The sequence below is a fragment of the Manis pentadactyla genome, chromosome 9, assembly GCF_030020395.1.
Source record: "Manis pentadactyla isolate mManPen7 chromosome 9, mManPen7.hap1, whole genome shotgun sequence".
NCBI lineage: Eukaryota > Metazoa > Chordata > Mammalia > Pholidota > Manidae > Manis > Manis pentadactyla.
Window position 1 is genome coordinate 36,394,881 of NC_080027.1, and position 20,928 is coordinate 36,415,808.

Sequence of the window (20,928 nt, forward strand, 5' to 3'; positions counted from 1 at the left end):
ACAATGTGGATGATGTATTTCACTGAGATAGAGAATACAGGGGGAAGATGAGGACCTCTGTTTGGATTGTTGAGCTTGATCTACCTGTAGGACATGTGAATGGAGATCCCCAGTGGGCAGAGGGATGTTACAGCATGGAGCCCAGGAGCGAAAACTGAGCTGGACATTAAGATTTGAGAATTGTCATCACATAGATGGTAACTGATGGTGTGAGATAGAGAGGATTGCCCCATGAGAGTATCCTGAGTGAGACTGGAGCCATAGTAGGGTTCTGGAGCAGAACTCTGAAAAATGCCCCCAGAGGAAGAGGAGTCCAGAACACCACGGAGAACGTAAAATCACACCAAAGGCTCTCTGCTTGCACCTTCCCTGTGTGTTCTCAGGCAGCAGCTTGTGTTCATCCCTGGCACCGTGGCTACTCCATCTGCCAACACAAACCCTCTCTCCTCTGCCCTTAGGGAGTTGCAAATCTAATGTAGTGATGAAGCCATTATTTCTGTTAAGAAACGTCCAGTTCACTAGGAATTCGTTTTGGAGGTCAATACAGCTGTCAGTGGAGCAGTTTTTCCCCCAGAGGCCCACAGCTCTTTCTCTTTCTGTTGTACATAGGCAGAAGTTGTCCTGCCGAGCATCAGAAAAACTGGAGGGGAATTAATGAGCTGGTGATCCTGCTAGGGCCATGAGAAGGGCACTAAACTAGGTCACATATCAGGGATCAGAAACAGAACTATGTCCCCTTGGGATGATTTGAATAACCCTGGAAGGCCACCATCACCACGACTAAAACATCACCCCCCACTAGCTGCCGCATCGCCAGAAATTACATCTTTAACCCTTCATCTATTTTGAACAAGAAGTTTCACTGTTGGAAATGGGTATATGCTGAATGAATGTTTTTGCTTATTCTGCAAACGCAGACTAAGAACATTCTGTGTACCTGGCCTTTATCACGTAAATCCTCGGACTGTAAAGGTAATTACATCAGTCCCTGTTCTTAGAAACCCATGGGTTAGGCAAGGAAGCAGAGCGACGGGGGATATAATGAAGCGTGGGGCTGAGTGCTGTTGGCTCCCAGAAGAGTGACCGAGTCCAGGGTGGTTTCAGAAGCATGTGATACCCATACAGGTCATCTTAAAGTCTGCATGTGAGTGCCAGCAGAGTAGAAGGGAAGGCCAGGCGGAAGGAACAGCATAAGCCAAAGCTAATTACATTAAAAGGGGCTGGTGTGTTCAGCAACTAACGAAGCTTCCATATGCCTTGGATAGGGGAGGAGAAAAGCAGGAAATAGGTCAGACTGTGAAAGGCCTTGTATATTATGCTAAGGAATTTGGGCCAGTTTAGAGAGCCAGCCAAATGAATAATGCCCTTGGCTTGGGGTGTAGCCCTATGAACTATTATCTGTCTCTAATACCTTGCTTCCTTTCTAACACAACAGACGAGAGTTTAAGATAAGAGTCAAGAGAGAAAAGGCCAAGCGAGAGTGGAGGGTACAGGAGTTGGAAAATGGGGAACACCGTTGCCCCCAGAGGACCTGGAGGGGCAGGCAGGAGGAGCTGGGGCCGTTCTCAAGGGACTAAATACATCTGTGCTTTTATCATTAATTCAGCGTTATCATTAATCGCAGGCCTGGCTTCAATTAATGAGTCTTAGGAAGCAAAGCTTCACTTAACAAAGCAGCCTTAGTGTGACCGCAGGAGCGGCGACGGGGCGTGGAGCATCTCCCTGTCCACCGCGGTGGCGTCCTCCGCCGGAGGGCCGCGGAGGCAGGCATGTGAGAGAAGAGGGCGCTGCGGCAGAGCCTCACCTGGGCCCTGACGGCCCTGCCTCCTGCGGCAGCCCGCCCTGGGATCCGGACACCGTTCTTTCCTCCTTTATTCACAGAGCTCTTTCTCCTTCTCACAGACTCCCTGAGAAACATTTCCTCAGCCAGTCACGGGCCCCGCTCCTCTCCGGCCGAGCTCAGCAGCTCCAACCAGCACCTCCTCCGAGACCGGAAATCCTCAGCCCCGTCGCACTCCAGCCAGCCCGCCTTGTTCACATTCGAAGCCCCTGTGTCAGACCGCGTGCAGCCCGCCTTGTCCACCAGCGCGCCGCAGGAGTACCTCTATTTGCACCAGTGCATAAGCCGTAGAGCAGAGAATGCAAGGTAGGAGGCCACCGAGCACCACCGCTCACTGGGCCACCACTTCTCCGTCCTGTTTTTAATATTAAAGACAAGGGAGCAAAACATAAACCAAGCATACTTTTACAAAACAAAGGATCTTTTTTTTTTTTTTGCTTCGGTAACCTTGCATTTTATCGGTATCAACTATGTTGCTATAGATTCCAGAGGAACCTCCCATTTTCAAAAATCATGCTATAAAATTTTTTGTGGGGGAAAAAAAGACTTTAGGGGTTAGAGTTTCAGAACTGAAAAAAAACAAAGTCAATTGACTGGATGGCCTTAAGAGTAAGGCCTATAGAACCTTAACATTATTGAATAAACCCATATTTCACTTTTGCTCTAGAGCTGCACTGCTCCATATGGTAGCCACTATCCACATGGGGCTATTTAAATTTGAATTAATTAAAATGAAGAAAAATTTAAAATCAAGTTCCTCACTTGCACTAGCCACATTTCAAGTGCTCAATAGCTACGCACGACTAGTGGGTACCTACTGTACAGCACAGATGTGAAACATTTCATCATCTCAGAAAGTCCTGGGAGCCAGGAACCCCTGCTCTAGTATGGTGGCCTTTGTTTTTCTAACACTACCAGTTCTCTCACAACTGCAGGGCTGGTGCATATTTTTTATTACCTTATATTCCCATTGTTAGGGTAAAAGCAAAAGCACAGAGCTGATATGATTTGCCAGAGCTAGTTCCCAATTGCTACCCTGGCCAGCACATTACAACCAGTTCCCTAATTATATGATTTAGAATGATCTAATTTGTGTCATGAAAATTAAAGCAGTTGGAGAACTGGCTGTATTACTGTATCACGTTACAGAATATTTTCAAGCATAATCTCGCTTAAACCAGTCAAACACACTAAGAGATAACCAGTATAGATAAGTCATTTATCTCCATTTCATAGATGAAGAAAATGAGGCTCACAACTAACAAATGACAGAGGTAAGACCAGAACCAGGTCTTCTCGTTTTTGGTCCTGTACTCTTTTCTCTCTTCTATGCTGGTTTTCTGAGTCGTTTTCCTTCACACAACAGAGGCCCCCAACATTTAGTCTTCAGGTTGCTTCAAATACCCCTTTTCTTGAAGCAGCATGATTCATTTGTTTGCAAAGTTGCACTAGTTTAAACTCCAATTCCTGCTTGAGGAACTGAGTTCTAAAAGAAGAATGAATTAGCCAAAATCACTGAGCTAGTTAGTGGCAGAACTGTAAATAGCACCTGATTCTCCTCACTCACAGACCAAAGAATAATGAAAAGCATATTACAGGCTTCAAAGTCTGTCAGATATGGGTTCAAATTCAGGAGCCACCATTTTCTTTGTGTTCTTGGACCATTTATTTAACCTCCTTCCCCTTCAATTTCCTTATCTGAAGAATGAAAATAACCAATTCAAAGGATTTACTAATGAGCATGAAATGATTAAACCTACATAAACCTACATAAAGTACCCAGTAGTAGAACTTCAGTACATGTTACCAGTTGTTTACCTCGTGCCCCATCTCCATCCATACATATAATTGCCTGAGAATAGAGAAGGTGGGGTCTTAAAATCATAGTTCCAGTGGAAGACAATGTACTGTATATTAGTGCCTCACACTTTAATGTGCATATGAAATACTTGAGGGCCTTGTTGAAATGCCAGTTCTGATTCAGTAAGCCTGAGATGGATCCTGAGATGCCGCCTTTCTGGTAAAATCCGGATGATGCCAGCATAGCCTGTGTGCAGATCGCACTTTAAGTAGAAGGACTTAAATAATATTAATAACTACCACATCTCCACTCCCATGATACTGCTAAAGCAACAGAAAACAAATAGAAATGTCTCTGCTTGAATTAGCAGTTAGGGCCCACTCTCTGTACCCCCCACCCCTGCCTCATCTGTTAATCTTCCTAGCTAGAATTCATTTCTTCTCTTGATTCCCATAGCAGTTTTTGATTATCCTCTCAGAATATTTGGAACTTTCTGCCTCATATTATGAATTTTTATATTAATATAATGCTGCACTTTAAAGACAGTATCCAGGCACATAGTAGGTACATAAAAATATTTGAACAAATCTGGTTGTGGAGAGATAACATAATAGAGGAAATAGAACTTATCTACAACTGGGGAAACAGCTGTAGTGCGGGGCCTTGACCAAGCTGTGCTTTTGCTCAGCGTCTTTGTTTTCACTTGTGTGGGTGTGGAAGCAGGAGGGTGATGAGCAGGGTCTCAGGGAGATTTTTGGAGAAAACTTCAGTGTTTGCAGAATTCCAAAGGGGATGAGGGTGGGAAGGAGGCTTTCTTCAGTCCAGAAAAACCATATAGGTTTTGGTAGTAGTGGAATAGCCTGCTTGATACTAAACATATTGTACCAATTGTAAACTCTGAACAAAACATAAAAAAACAACTTTTGAAGGCACAGAGCAGCAATCAAAAACAGGCAGAATATGGAAGATGTTTGACTCTTAAAAGAAGGTACCCACACTGGGTGAGATTCAGTTTACATGGCTTTTTCTATGAAGGAAATGCCTATGACATATCATCCAAAATGTTGAATATACAATGAGAAATGGCTAAACACATGAAGAAACTGTAAAAGTTGACCCATAGTGGAGAGAACTCAGTTCATAGAAACAAAACAAAATAAACCCAGATTTTGGAGCTAACAAACTTTGAAATAATTGTGTTAATTGCTTCAATCTATTGGCAGGGGAGGGGGCGTATACTGAGTGAAGAGTTGGTGAAGTTTAGAAGAGAGAGAAGTGCTGAAAAAGAAATCAGGAGCTCCAGTACTTCCGTGGTGGCAGAAGATACTATAGGCTCTCTCTCCCACTGATTGTAACTAAAACCTCTAGACAAAATACAAAATACAATTACCCAAAGATTCTGCAAACTAAATAAAATGAAGCAGATTATGGATGGGAGCAAAACTTGGAGAAGCAGCTTCACAGAGGTGGATTTTCTGTGTCTTACGGATTCGTCCTGAGGGCGGACCCCTCACAAAGCCAACACAGTGGGGCAGGCAGCTAAAACTCCCATAGAAGCTCCATCTTTCTTGGCAGAGGAACCAGAAATGGAGCCCTTTGGGGGCTGGAAAGGAGGAGAGTATCCCAGAGTGAAAAGAGCTGGAGAAGTGATTTCCTAATTCTGGGTATGAAACCATACAACTCTCAGGTTCACTCTGAACTACGTCTATGTGGGACAGACCCAAACTAGCACAACAAAGACTCTGAGAACAAAAGATTTGTTCTACCACATACAGGAGAGAGACAACTTGCGATCTGAACCTAATTACATTGATTGCCTGCACAAACAGAATCATTAACATTCTCCAGAGATTATAACAGAACTCAGAGTCTATATAACACATCACAACATTTATGATACAATCCAAAATTTCTCAGCCTACAGAGAACCAGCAAAATGTAACCAGTTCTCAAGGGAAAGCACAAATGCCAACCTCAGTGTAACCCAGATGTCAGAATAATCAAACACAGATTTAAAGGCCTATATTATAACAGTATTCCCTGTGATAAAGGAAAACACACTTGAAATTAATGGAAAGAAAAAAAAAACTCTATCAGTCTAATAGTCTATATCCTGGAAAATTATTCTTCAGGAATGAAAATAAAATTTACATATTCTCAGATGAAAAAAAGAATTTCCAGGACTGATTTAAGGAAGTGATAAGGAAGTTCTTCAGGCTGAAGCAAGATAATACCAGAAGGAAACTAAGATCTTCAGGAATGAAGGAAGAACAACATAAATGACAAATATTTGCATAATTTCCCCTCCTAAATTCTTTAAAATAGGTATGAGTATTGAAAACAAATATTAAATATTGTCTAGTGGGGTTTTTACCTGGTTTTATTTCTCTTCAGCCTTAAAAAGCTTCCTTTACCATTTCTTACCCTGGGGATGCCCATGTGACAAATTTTCCCAATTTTCATTTATGTAGAAATATGTAATTCACCTTCATTTTTGAGAGATACTTTTCCTGGATTCTGGAATGATGGTTTTATTTTCTTTTGGCATTTTACAGGATGCCATTCTGTAGACTTCTGACCTCCATTATTTCTGTTGAGAGGTCAGCTGTTATTTTGTTTCTTATTCTCCTATATGTAATGTACTTTCCTTCCTCTGAATGATTTTTTTTCTTTTTAAAAATACTGTAAAATACACATAAAATATAGCGTCTTAGCTATTTTTAAGTGTACAGTTTGGGTAAGTACTTCCACACTGTTATGCACCAATCTCCAGAACTTTTCTCATCTTTCAAAACTAAAACTTTCTGCCCTTTAAACAACTCCCCATTCCGTCTTCTCTCAGCCCCTGGCAAGCTCCTTTCTACTTTTGTCTGTATCAGTTTGACTTCTTGGGGCAACTCATATAAATGGACTCATACAGTACTTGCCTTTTTTGTGACTGGTTTTTTTTACTTATCATAATGTCCTCAAGATTCATCCATGTAGCATGTGTCAGAATTTCCTTCCTTTTTAAAGTCGAATATTATTTCATTGCATATATATATATATATATATCACATTGTGCTGATCTATTCATCCATCATTAGACACTTTGGTTGCCTCCACCTTTTGACTATTGTGAATAATGCTGCTGTGAACATGGGTGTACAAATACTCTTCAAGACTCTGTTTTCAATTATTTTGGGTATATATCCAGAACTAGAATTGCTGGATCATATGGTAATTTTACTTTATTTTAAATTTTATTTTACTAATTTTATTTATTCCCTGTGAATATAGATGCAGAATTCCAATATTAACAAAAAAAATTAGCAGTAAATTCCAATTTTATATATACATGTGTGTGTGTGAATATATATATATATATATATATGTAATGTGTGTGTGTTTTAGAAATAATTTATATATATTAGGGACTATGTGTGTGGGTATACATCATTATGGATAAGACATCATGACAAAGTAGTGTTTGCATCCCATGAATGCAAAGTTGGCTTGACATTCAAAATAACCAATATAATTCATCACATTAAGAAAGTAAGGAGAAACATAATCATCAACTCAGTAGATGCAGGAAAAGCATTTAACAAAATTCAGTGCCTCTTCATAAAAAAATTTCTTAGCAAACTATGAATAGAGGAGAACTTCAAAGTAATAACAGACTTCTAAGGATAATCTAAAGCTAATATCATACCTAATGGAAAAATATTAAACATATTCCCCTAATATGTTTACAAGGAGAGAATACCTACTCTCTATTCTCATCATTTCTATTCAGCATTGTACTAGAGATTTTAGTTAGTTGAATAAGGGAACAAAAAATATAAAAGGTATGAAGATCCGAAAGGAAGATGTAACACTGTCTCTATTTGCAGGTAATTTGATTGTTTATATAAAAAAATCCTAAAGATTATAGAAAACAACTACTAGAATTAATAAGTTAATTTAGCAAGGTCAAAAGATAAAAGGTTATTTTATAAAAATTAATTTTTGCATACTAACAGCAAAAAATTGGATAAGTGAACTTAAAAATAATCCTCTAATGCTGCCACAAACATGGCCTGCTTAGAAATAAATTTAACAAAAAACATGCAGACCTCTTCACTGAAATCACTATCAAACACTTGCTGAGGGAAATCAAAGATCTAAATATGGAGAATAATACACTATAGTTATAAATTGTAAGACCCAATGTTATTAAAATGGCAGTTCCTTCCAAATTGATCTACAGATCTAGTGCCATACAAATAAAAATCCCAGAAAGCTTCTTCATAGAAATTGGTAATTCTAAAATTTATGTGAAAATGAAAACAACATAGAATAGCCAAAGTGATTTTTCAAGAGAAAAACAACAAAAAGGAGTCCTATTACCTGATTTCAAGACTTCCTTTCAAACTAAGATTAGTCAAGACAGTGATGTATGGATGAAAGGATGAGCATATAGATCACTAGAACAAAAAACAGTGAATCGGGATGTGTGAGTGTGTGTGTGTGTGTGTGTGTGTGTGTGTGTGTTCGGTACAAGTGCCAACAGAGAAATGAAAGTCTTTTCAACAAATGATGCCAAAACTTTTAAGCTAGATATCCATTTAGGAATTTAAGAAGGACCCTTTATATCATACTACTTTTAACTCATATATATCAGAGAACTAAATGTAAAATCTAACCTTCTAAGAGAAAACATCTCTGTGGTCTAGTATCTTTTATATAGGACACAAAAAGCAGGAATCATAAAAGACAATAAATTGATAAGGTATTCTTTATGGAAATTAAAGCTTTGGCTCTTCAAAAGACCCCCATTAAGAAAACAAAACAGTAAGTTACAAAGTGTGAGAAAATACTCAAAACACATATATCTGACAGTTCATTTCTAGAATGTATAAAGAACTATTTGAACTTAATAAGAAGACAATCCAGGTTTTTTTCAATGGGCAAAAGATTTGAGTAGATACTTCATAAAAAAAGATACGGGTATGGCCAATAAGCACCTGTAAAAGTATTGAGTCATGAAGGAAGGAAACACCTCAGTGCCGTTTTGCGTCACCTCCCAGAGATGGCCGAAGTAAAAAAGCTAAGAAAGCCAAGTTTTTGATGGGCTTTAACCCTGCACTGCTTCTGACATTCACATTGCATACTAGGTGCTCTGGAAAAAAAGAAATAATGCTTTACAGTTTACAAAGCACTTTTACAGAAGTTATCTCATTTGATCTCCAGAACAATCTTACTTTTTGAGTAGAGAGCTTGAGGAGAGAATCAGTTCATTCACCTCTGCCTAGCATAGACAAAATATTCGTGATTAGATTACTGTAGTGAAATAGTATTTACTAAAGCTAATAATACCAGCCTTCTATCTGTTCCTTTTTTCATTTATGGGGGAACCTGATAACCTACTACAATAAGTTAAGCACCTTGGAGATGAAACTGAATTATTTATCATTACTTCTGCTATAGTAATAGCCGCTATTCTTCCTTCAAGTACTGGATACATCTTCTAGCTAAAATAACTTCAATTCTCAAAATCCAGCTCTTTCACTGCCCTTAAAATAATTATTCAGAATACTAACTGTTGACAATGGAAAGCATTTTGCACTGACACCATCAAGACAAGTGGAGTCCTTTCTGTCTCTGGACAGATTCATTTTCCAGGATTTATTTTTGCCCTCCAGCCTCAGGGCCTCATTCTAGATTCTAGACTGCTTTTGTCTTCTTATTTCAAGGAGGCCATTAAACCTGTAACAGGTGATACATTGTGGCGAGTCACATGCCCTGGAAAGCCATAATTCTGGCAAGGGTTAGTGGGGGAGCCGAATTTCTAGTGAGGAGATTCCAGAACGCAGGCATCGCGGACCCTGCAGCAATCCTCTGCGGAAAGGTGGCGGGCAGAAAGCACAGCCAGAACGTGGGGGGAGAGCTTACCCGCAACTGATCATTTCTAAGGTTTCTCCGACTCATTCACCCAGTGCCTGTGACTGACCAAAGGCAGAATATAGGACTTTTAGCTTCATTTGGTTTCATATATACAGCTTTTCTCTGTAACCCCAGAGAGAAGGCTGACTCCAAGTTGCAGCCAGAAGGATTTGAGATACAAAGATCACTCACCTCTCAGAGACTGTGAGACAGAACTTTGTGAGTTTCTTCCCTCATAAGACTGAGGAGGACAACCCAAATGACCTCTTACACTTGCCAGTGACAATTCCAGAATCCAAATGATAGTTAATTTACTTACAAGTATTTATATGTTAGGTTTCCTTAAATGAGAATATATCCATTAGAAATCAAACAGGGCCCTTTATCATTAAGGTACTGGGAGTCTACTAGGGTGGAAAAGAGTGAAATCATGGCATAATGTGGCACATAAAATTACATGAAAATGTCCCAGAGAACAAGTGCAAAATAAAGGACTAGGAAAACTAGAAAACCATTCATGCAAAATAAGTGGGAAGTTTGGGGTTGATATTAAGACCAAAGCATATGTAAGCGGTGATGTAATAACCCCACCAACCAACATCCTCTGTGGAGGCGGGCAGCCAGGAGGGGAGGAAGGGCCTGGAGCTGCGGGCTTGAGGGAGCGGGTTCCCCGCAAACTCCTCTCTGCCCTCGGAGTTCCCGTGCACACTTCTGTTCAGGTCTCTTCCCGCACTAACTCTGCCATTCACCGTTTTTCTTGTCTCACATATGAGGGGAATACCTGTCTCTCAGAACTGTAGGGTTTTGAATAGCATCATATGTGATGTGTCTGGCACAGTACCATGCTCGTTTCCTGAGGCCTTTGGCAGTCCGCAGCCCTGACAGAGAAACCAGTCTCCAAATCCACTGCTTGCAGGAAAGCTACTCAGGGAATCATGGTGACATGGGCCTCAGCAAAGGTTTACATGAAAGTAGTGAAGGCCACAGGACTTGTGAGTGCTCAGAAACCCCCTCTTGATCCCCCAAGGGAACAACCTGTTGCAGGTGGGCTTTGAGCAGAGAGTCCAGAGACCTGGGTGAGAGAACCAGGCACTACAGCAGGCACAGGACACAGTCCCTGGCTTCTGGAACACGGGTCTAGTAAGAGTGATAAGAGACACAGACCCAAATAACTTTAACACAAGGCACAGTGAGTGTTATATGGGAAGCAGTGTGCTATGGGAGCAGAGAGGAAGGAGTGATTAAAGTGAAAAGGAGAATTAGAGGATCTATAACACCTTTGTAGAGCAAAATGCTTCTTTTGCACTTGTGTAAGAATTTGATACATCAAGGAAGCATTCCAGAGAAAGGTAAATAATGCAGTCCCAGGGCTGGGGCATAGGCCATATGGGACCTGTCCAGAGATGAGTGAGTACCTCTGTAAGGTAGAGAGCTAGATGCCAGGGCAGCAGCAAGTTGGGACATAAACTAGTGGGTTCTGATGGGAACGGGTTTCACTAGGAAGATCCATAGGGTTGGGCCAAACCCAAGAAAGTGGATGACAGCACCAGCACTTTGTACTTATGCATTAATTCCCTTGTCCAGTCAACAAACATTTATATTTTCCTTGTCAAAAGTACTAATCATGCTGAGGAGAGAGTAATGAATAATAGTTTCTTTCCTCAAAGAAGTCAGTCTGGTGGAGGAGACAAGTCACACTGATACATAACACAGATCACAATTAGCTGCCTGCTCCAAGAACAGAGTTTAGCAAGTGATTGATATGCTTGGAAGTAGAGGATGGTATGAAACAGCCTTAAAAGATGCACCATTTGAGCTGAGTTTGAAGGATCAATGGGAGTGGGAGCCTGCCAGATCGAAGAAGGCTTTCAGACACAGCAACGTGGCAAAGCCCTGAGGCTGGACTGCGCGGGGCATCCTGGGAACCCTGGGACGTTTGGCTGAGTGCATCCTACAGTGGGGAGAGGAATTGGAGGTGCAGTGAGCCTAGCCCTACAGGCAGTGAGACAATATTAAAGATGCTTAAGCTGGGAAGTTGGCAAGGTAAATATGCACGGGATGTACTGAGGATCAGAGAGGTCCTGGTGGAGGTATTCATGAGGAGTCCCAGTGTGGGCAACTCCCAGGTCTCTGGCTGGAGCGACTGCTGCCATGCCCAAGACAGGAAAGCCAGGAGGAAGGTGATACGTTCATTCTTGAATATGTTTGAGGCTTCAGCAGGATGTTGTGATGCTCCCCCCGTCTATCCCCCACCTTGAAATCCTTCAGGTGCTGCCCTGCTCCCATCGGCCCCAGCCTGGCCCGTCCCCGTCCCCCTCAGCCTTGCCTGCTCCAGCCTGAGCAGCTGCAGATCCTTGACCTTGCCAGGTTGTGCTCGACTTCTCTGTGCCTCTAACTAGAACACCTTTTCCCTCCTTTTGCCTTTTGCCTGGCCACTTGCCAGACTCACTCAGAGGTAACATCTTTGAGGAAGCCTCCCCTGACATTCTGCCCCCACCCCACCAGGGAGGGATAGTATAAATCTGTCGAGAACCACGTACTCACTCACTTAATTGTATCCATTGAGCCTGGCCTAGAGGGAAAGTAGGACATCGGTAAATGTTTGTTAAATGAACAAATCTAGATAGGGCTGTCCAACAGAGAGTTGGAAATTCCAAAAGGTAAAATGAAAGGCACCGAAGATAACTGTCAACAAGAACACCTTCTGTCTGCCATTGGCTTCCCCATCCTCTGCTCCAAGCCCTCCGTTCTCTATACAGGTACTCAGTGATCTAGTCCCATGGCTGCTGGCTTGGTTATGTGTATGGAATGAAACAGAAAAGGAGAAAGAACACAGAGGCCTAGAGAGAGGGTCACTGAAGGTTCGGAGGCTGAAACAGAACTCCCAGCTGTCAAGAATGCAAGTGTACATAAGAGACAGCATGGCCTAGGCACCTGTTTCCCGTCCTCTTCCTAAGCTGCTGGGCCCTGTTTTCTACCACCATCTGGTGGCCATATCCGTAAATAACAAGCTCTCCGCGAGCTGAAGGTCTGTGTAAGGCGGAAGCCCCATGCGTTGGCCTCAAGCCGTGTATGAGCCCCTGCCTGCCCGGCTGTCACACGCACACTTGTATGTATACATCAGAGTCTGAAGGAGGTGTATAGTATCCAGTTTGCTGAGAATCACTACTATAAAGAATTTTAGAGTTTCAGAATAGTGTTTTTTACTATTTTTTCCCAAATGAAATCCTATGAAGAATCATAATGTAAAAGAGAAGGATCCCTACTTACTCAGAATCTCACCTTCCAAATCAAGGCATGTACACAGAACACTGAATCCAGTTTGAAAACCATGCTTGTAAAACCAAAGGCTTATGGAGCTTCAGAGCTAGATGGACCTTTAAGAGCCATTGAGACCCCCACCAAATCACACCTCACAGAGCGGGGCTTGGTAAAGTTCACAGGGCAGATCAGTGACAGTAATGAAACTAACATGAATTCCTCCACTCCCAAGGCCTTTTACTGTTTAATCTTGCCTTATTTCCCCAAAACCTAAATTTTTAAAACAGTAGCAATCAAAACATTTTCAAGCCTGAATGTATTCCCAAAGAGGAAAACATTTTTCCTATAGAATTTTAGTTTTCTGAAAAGAAATATTTCCCACTCTAAATGCCTCTCAACAAACCATAATACATGAGAGAAAATAAATCTATAGCTTCCATTCGAATAGTTCTTTATAATTTAAAACATCAACACTCATTAACTGACTGATTTTCAGTGGGAAAACTGAGACACATTAAATGGCTTACTTGCTGTTTTTTGAGACCACCTTAAGGATTCTTCAACTGTCTCACAGCCTTTGTGTACAAATGTCTATATTCTGTGGTCCTTGAAATGACAGATGAGTGGGTGGCATAGCAGGCATGTTGATATCAGTCTGGGGAGGGTCAAACCAACCTCTGCTAATCACAGCCACTGAGGGGAGGGGGGATAAAGGCTAACACTGATTGAACATCAACATACTAGATATCCTGGGGTCTGGTTTCTAAACACCTTCAAAGTATGTTTTCCATCACCATTTTTGCAGATGCATTAACTGAGACTCAGAGAAAGCACTTTGCCTAAGGTCACCCAGCTAGTAAACCAAGATAACCCTCAGGCCTCTCTGGCTCCTCAGCCTGTGTTTTCTACACCAACTGGCTGCGTGGAGCTTGCACATACCATCTTGCCCCCTCAGGTGGGCAGTCCTGGCCTCCTCTAACCCCCATGCCCTTCTCTTCTTTCTCTCTCCCAGGAGTGCCAGCTTCTCTCAGGGCACCAGGGCTTCGTTTCTCATGAGGAGCGACACAGCCGTACAGAAACTTGCCCAAGGCAACGGACACTGTGTCAATGGGGTCAGTGGTCAAGTCCATGGCTTCTACAGCCTGCCCAAGCCAAGCCGGCACAATACAGAATTCAGAGACAGTACATACGACCTCCCCCGGAGCCTGGCCTCCCACGGCCGCACCAAGGGCAGCCTCACAGGCTCCGAGACAGATAATGAGGATGTGTACACCTTCAAGACGCCCAGCAACACCTTGTGCCGGGAGTTCGGGGACCTCCTAGTGGACAACATGGATGTTCCGGCCACCCCACTCTCAGCCTACCAGATCCCTAGGACATTCACCCTGGACAAGAACCACAATGCCATGGCAGTGGCTGCTCATGGGGACTCAGCTGCGGCTCCCCCGCCCCGGCCCCCCAAGCCAAGTCAGGCAGAAACGCCTCGCTGGGGCAGCCCTCAGCAGAGACCTCCGGTCAGTGACAGCAGCAGGCCGGTCTCCACGGCTGCCACCATCCCAAGGCGTAACACCCTCCCAGCAATGGACAACAGCCGGCTTCACCGAGGTCAGCACCAGCCCGAGCTGAGGCCCAGGGGGAGGGGAGGTGGCATGGGCATCCTCAGTAGTCACTTAGCCTTTGGCCATCCATGCCAGGGGGACTTAAGGCCCACCCCGGTCCCTGGCATGTACGATCTTCTATCCAGACCATTACTCATTCGCCTGCCAGCACTGGAGGCTACCGGCAGACCCGTGACAGCAAGAGCATAGCAAAACAAACCCTGCCTAAGAGAAGCTACTATTTTACTAAGGGAGATAGGATATTCTTGGTTAACCACAATAACATATTATGGGTTTGGAAATTCAAATCATATTTTATTCATTTATAAATCAAACCAAACCTTTAAAAAATAAATTTAGAGGACCAGTCTAAACTAGAGCCAAACCTATATGGACTAACAGACTATTAAAATAAAATAAAATCTACAAAATAGTTTCTAAACCACACTTGAATCTCTTTTGCTAAAGTCTGAACTTCTATCTAAAATATCTAAATTCTACTGTCATTTATTTTCCATTGAAAGTATTCCAACCCTGCATATAACCACCTCTGTTTGATGACATTTTGCATCTTGCTTTAATACCTTGTGAGGCCTGTTCTTATCCATTCCATTGTTTAAGCCATGTAGTCACCTTGAGAGCTTGGACAAAGCCTCGTTGTCTCCATATCACATGACGCCCACGGTGGTTAAGAGACATATCCAGGGTTGCAAAGTCAGTCAGTGGCAGAGATGGGACATGGACCCAGGGTCCTCAGCCCTGGCTCAGTATTCTTTTCGGTCTTTTAGTCCTTCAGCTATGTGATCACTTACCTTGTGCGATGGAACTGAGATGATACAGACATAAAAACAGGTCCCTGCCCTTCAGAGAGCTCCCATCCAATTTGGGGAATAAAACCAACATGTATAAATTAGTCAAGTACCATTATTATTGTAGTATTTGTGTAAGTGATGGCTGGGTGACTGGACAGGTGCCAAGTGCTACAGGAATTAAATGGAAGGTGCATAAATGAGGGGAGAAGCAGTCGAGGAGGGAGTTTCTGTATCTGCTAACACTGGAGCGAGATCTAGACACCTGGGAGGAAGCTGTGAACTGCAGAGTGACGTCACAGAAGCAATGCCTCTTCATTTGAGGCTGAGGGTATTTCCCGGAGTACTGATAGGACCCTGAGCACCACTGGCGAGGGATTGAGGCAGTGTCAGCACACAGATCACCTCTGAGTGCGTATGGACCTTCCTTTCTCTGTTGTAGCTTCTTCCTGTGAGTCCTACGAGTACCCGCATCGTGGTGGAGAGAGCGCAGGCCGGCCTGCTGAGTCCATGAGTGACACAGTCACTTCTTTCCTGGTGAGTGGGGTTTAGCCAGGGCTCTCCAGGCCAGCTTGGGTGAGTTAAAGTTCACACCCCATGGAACTAAAAGCACAGCCCAAAAGAGTGATGGCCTCTCCCTCTTCGGACCCTGCCTAGCTTCTTGCCCCAAAACCCTGGTTGAGTTTTTTAGAAAGTAAGGTACAGGTGTCCTGGTCTGGAAGACATGGGTATCTTAGGTATACTAAACCCCAAGGCTCACCAGCTCTGGGGGAAGCGGGAGGGGTCTAGATTGCAGAGGACACAAGCTCTAGGATGGGGGATCTAAGGCAGCCTCCTTACCTGTAAGGTCTCCCCTGGAGGAGGGGCAGCAGTGGTTGGGAGAATTATGGCCTCAGTACTGCCCTCTGTGGGGTGGCGAGAGGCCCAGCTTCCCCAAGTGTCAGGCTCCTGCTAAGCAGAGGAGAGCCTGTCTTCAGGCCCACTGCAGACTGGAAATTCAGTACGCAGAGCAGAAGCAGCTTCGTTGTTTGTCTGAACAGACAGGACAGGAGTTTACCGAAGGCGGAGCCGGGATCCCTACATCGCACGACTCTATGGCAGCTCTGACTGCAGCTTGTGGTCACAGTGAAAGCTGGCCTGGGCTTTCACCTGCCAGGGCCAAAGTTCTCATATGCTGCTGCCCTGCTCGGGGCCTGAAATGCTGACCTGCCAATGGTGAGAGTCTGGACTTGGGGCGGAGGACAGGTCCTGAACCAGCCCTACATAGGCCACAGCCTGTGCTGCCCTCTGCCGTGGACAGGCAGCCAGAAAGCCTCATGGACTGAGCCACCAAGGATATTTTATACTAAAGATTTATCTCAACTTATAAGTGGATTCCAGGGAATCGTGCAAGCTAGAAGGGACCCACAGACCTTATTTCTTCCTGTTGCCTTCTCTGCTGTCTTATTTGGTGTTCCCAGGAGGCCTTATTGCCTCACAGTGCAGCCAACTCAGTCATGACTCTTCTGGACTTGCATGCAAATTTTTACCCCCTTCTTGCTGCGTCTTGCCAGCTACAGCTATATTTCTTTCTCTCTCCCTCCTAGCCTGGGAAAGCAGCTGTGGGCCGTTCCGATAGCACCAATTCTGAAGACAACTACGTGCCCATGAATCCAGGTTCCTCCAGCGTGCTGGCCATGGAGCGAGCAGGTGATAATGCCCAGAGTGTCTACATCCCCATGAGTCCTGGGCCACATCACTTTGAACCGCTTGGCTACCCCTCCACAGCCCTTCCTATGCACCGAGGCCCCAACCGAGGGAGTGAGATCCAGCCACCCCCCGTCAACCGTAACCTCAAACCTGACCGGAAAGGTAAGTCCACTCTGTGCCCTGTCCCATCCCTGGACAGTGTCCAAGAGAGAGTTGCATTCATTTATGGATCAAGTAAATTGTGAACTTTCCTTTCAAGGAAGCAGTTGCCTCTGTGGCCTGAACCACCCCAAACTCTCTCTCTCTCACACACACATACACACATACACAAACACTCCCCACCAGCCCAGTGGTTGGCACCCTAGCAACTGGCTGCAGGAGTAGCCTTGGTGGACAGGAGGAGTGCTGGTATTGGAAGGACAGGGCAAATTCCAGTTCCAGCTTTGCTACCGGCCTACTAGTGACTGTAGATAAACCATTTTGTGTCTCTGAGCTTTGTGGCTCACCTCTGAACCTGGAAGTGTAATACTTGCCTCCCAGAGGCATGAGGGACAGAGATAGCATATCTAAAAATGCTTCATAACAGATACAGTGCTATTAAAGGATAAGAGATTTATATTAGATCTGGGGCTGGGCAGCGTGTGTATGTGTATATATATATAAAATAACTGACATAGTCTATTAAAAGACACACTATGCAGTCATAGAAAGGCTTGAGCTTTCAAACCAGGTGGATGTGGGTTGGAATCCTTATCCAGTACTTCATAGGTGTGTGACTTAGTAAGTCATTTACATTTTCGGCCTCAGTTTTCCTGCCTGTGAAATAGGGATAGTAATTCCTGCCTCCTGGGTTTGTTTAGGAGGAAAGCATCTGGGACATTGACTCTGGAACATAGCAGGTGCTTGGTTGTTAGGTCCCTGCATTTAAACCCATTTAGGCCAAGAGGTGCTGCTGTTCGAGTCCTGGGTCTGCCTCTACCTCACGGTACTGACTGCAGATCAGTAGCAGGGATTCAAGGGGAGAAGCAGAGTGTCTGGGCAGAGATAAGCCCTCACTGGTCTGGCCAACAGGGAATTAAAATCTGAGCCTTTGAATTTCAGCTTTTAAGGCCTGTGGTGTTCACCTTCCTCCTATGTGGTTCCATAGCCCTGACCCAGGAGTGGCAGGGAATAGAAATGGTAACTGTCTCCGTTTCAGATATCATCTCTCATTACTTACAGTCACAGATCTTGGGGAAACAATCTGCTGTCGGACCTGTGTCCCCATTTTGGATTCTGAAAATGTGATTACCATAGGGTACAATGCAGAAAATACATCATTTGGAATCTGAAGGCAGCTTATAAGCGTAGGCAGAGCTAATATAGCCTTGCTGAGCCTCAGTGTCCCTACATAAAACTGGGATCAACAACGGAAGCATTTGTAAATACACTCATATGTCATATAGAAGTTTATATATGCGTGGCTTTATCCCCTTGGCTGGTTGCTTAACTTTCTGTTCCTGCTCCAGCAAAGCCAACACCACTTGACTTGAGAAACAACGCCGTCATTGATGAGCTCCCCTTCAAATCGCCTGTCACCAAGTCTTGGTCTAGGGCCATGTGAGTACGTTCGTGGAGGCGGGAGCTCAGAACAGGGCCGTAGGGGCTGGCGAGGGAGTGGTCGTGGCCTGCGAGTCAGGAAAGCTGCATCCTGATGCCGGTGCTCTTGGCAACGAGTGCTGCTCTTGATCTCCTGGGGCTTGGCTTCCTCCGCTGAAAAGGGCAGTAATTGCGCACCCCCGCCCCATATCAGATCTTGATCTGATGATGGAGTGCAAAGTACTGAGGGTGGAGGTCTGGGTATATGAGGGTCAGGAGTCCGACTGGGCCCTGAGTGTTCCCCCAGGGTTTACTTTTTGTCTTCTTCCCGCAATAGCCACACCTTCAACTCCAGCTCCTCCCAGTACTGCCGCCCCATCTCCACACAGAGCATCACCAGCACGGACTCGGGAGACAGCGAGGAGAACTACGTCCCTATGGTGAGTCCCCCAGGACCGCCCCTCAGTTCCCTGCTGCCCAGCCTGGCTAACTCACCTTGGCCCCGGGCTCCTGCGTGATTTATGGTTCGGTGTGCTGCTGGAGGTCCTTCTCAAGCATGGGCATCAGAGGCAAGGAGAACATGGTCCATGCCCTCAAGGAGGCCACAACCTTAGAGGGCAGAGGCGGCCTGCCTCTCATGCAACTGTGACAGGTGGGGTAGGCAGGGGGAGGTTGGACTGAAACCAGATCATGAAGGACCTCAAATGCTGTCTCTGGAAGTCTGGACTTTTCCTGTGGGCATGGGGAGCCCCAAAGGTTTAGCAGGCCAAGCGATTAGACAGGTGCTTCGGAATAGTCCCTGGGACCTTGTAGAATGAGTAGAACACCCCTCAAAGTTAACTTGCTTCTTCTGTCCTGCTAAAGTCTTTCAAAAGTAAAAGATCTCTTCACTTCCTCATTCTGACGTTCCCGTGACCATGAGCAAGTATGTGAGTGTGAGCGTTTATTGAGTATCTACTCAGCGGTGGGGAAACACACATGTGCGTGACTCACTGTGGCAAAGACCATAATAGAGGCATAACCATAGGCAGTGGGGGTGAATTTCCTCCCTGAGGGAATAGGTACCCAGTACCTGGGAATTGCTGCATCAATAATGAAAGAACAAATCAACCAATAACACAGCCAAAACCAGAACATAGGACCACTGCCTTTCCCATTAGTTAGACTTCAGGGGGTCCTAGCACGTCGGTCTTGGTGCCTAGGCAGGGACAGGACCCTACAGTGTGTCATTTGATGAGCTGCTTAAGGAACTAGGCCTTTGGGCAGCCTGGGGATGAGGCCACACTGCTCATCTCTCCAAGGATCTGGAGCTGGAGGGAACGAGCTGCTTCAGAATGACTGCGGCTTCTAGGCATGGGTGGGTGTTTCTGAGAAGCAGATTTGGTGCAACACAAGACTTGACAGCATCCAGTACATAAAGGAAAGGTGCACCTTCATAGGGGCCAAAGGCTGGATGTCGGGATCTGGCCTGATGCCCTAGAAGGGAGAGAACATGGTACGGTGGGATTAGCCCAGTTTTGGGAGTCAGAAAACAGACCTGGTTCCCATCCCTGCGCACCAGCTGTGCAGGCACAGGCAAGTCCCATCACTTCACTGAACCAGTTCTGTCTTTGCTTAAGAGAAGATCTACCTACATCACAAGATTGCTATGAGGGTTTAAATGAAACCATGAAGGTCCCTGGCACAGTGCAGGATGCAGAGTAGGCACTCAGTGAGCCAGGTTCTTACTCCCAGAGGTGTGTTTTTCTGGGTGGTGGGTTGGTTCCCTAAACTTACTAATGTTTTTTTTCTCCTTTGTGATAGCAAAACCCAGTGTCTGCATCTCCCATTCCCAGTGGCACCAACAGTCCAGCCCCTAAGAAGAGTGCTGGCAGTGTTGATTATCTGGCCCTGGACTTCCAGCCAAGCTCTCCAAGCCCCCACCGCAAGGTGTGTGTGGTGGGGTGGGCGTGCCAGAGCTCAGGACCTTGGAGGAGGGATCCCTGGAGGGCTGGGGGCCTTCAACCCTGAACCGCAGCACTCAGCCTCTTGGGACTCAACGTGCACTTCATTTCATGTGGGTCTTTGGGGGCCCGCGTGCCACTCAGGGCATAGGCACCCAAGGTCTGCAGGGTCTCTCCAGCTGTCCGTCCCCCTCGGTGTACAGAGGAGCAAAAGGGTGCACACCAAGGCATGATCTGCTCAAGGTTACAGAGTGAATCAGTGATGGGCCCCAGGCTCAGGGGTTCTGTGTCCTGTCTGGAGTTGTCACATGAATTGCCATTGACACAGTGGTCTGCAGAGGGGACTTCGGGCCTAGGAAAGCCCTCCATAGGAGGCACACTTAGCTGCCCAGTCCAGACAGCAGGGCTGGGGGCTCTGGCTCTGCACAGCTCCCTTACAGGGAGGCAAATTGCCACCAAGGAACACTCAAAGCCCTACCAGGCCAAAAAAGGACCTGGGTAC

The 20,928-nt window shown here is 45.0% G+C and overlaps 1 protein-coding gene across 2 annotated transcripts in view; it reads left to right on the top strand.

Moving 5' to 3' along the window:
- The window catches only part of GAB2 (GRB2 associated binding protein 2), a 186,507-nt gene that overhangs the window by 162,668 nt on the left and 2,911 nt on the right, over positions 1–20,928 (top strand). For both annotated transcript variants that reach the window (XM_036895510.2, XM_057507193.1), the window contains 7 exons: positions 1,903–2,146; positions 13,822–14,414; positions 15,659–15,753; positions 16,803–17,067; positions 18,414–18,504; positions 18,821–18,923; positions 20,287–20,412. In XM_036895510.2, the coding sequence (XP_036751405.2) occupies positions 1,903–2,146; positions 13,822–14,414; positions 15,659–15,753; positions 16,803–17,067; positions 18,414–18,504; positions 18,821–18,923; positions 20,287–20,412 (1,517 nt within the window). The remainder of the gene's footprint in view (positions 1–1,902; positions 2,147–13,821; positions 14,415–15,658; positions 15,754–16,802; positions 17,068–18,413; positions 18,505–18,820; positions 18,924–20,286; positions 20,413–20,928) is intronic.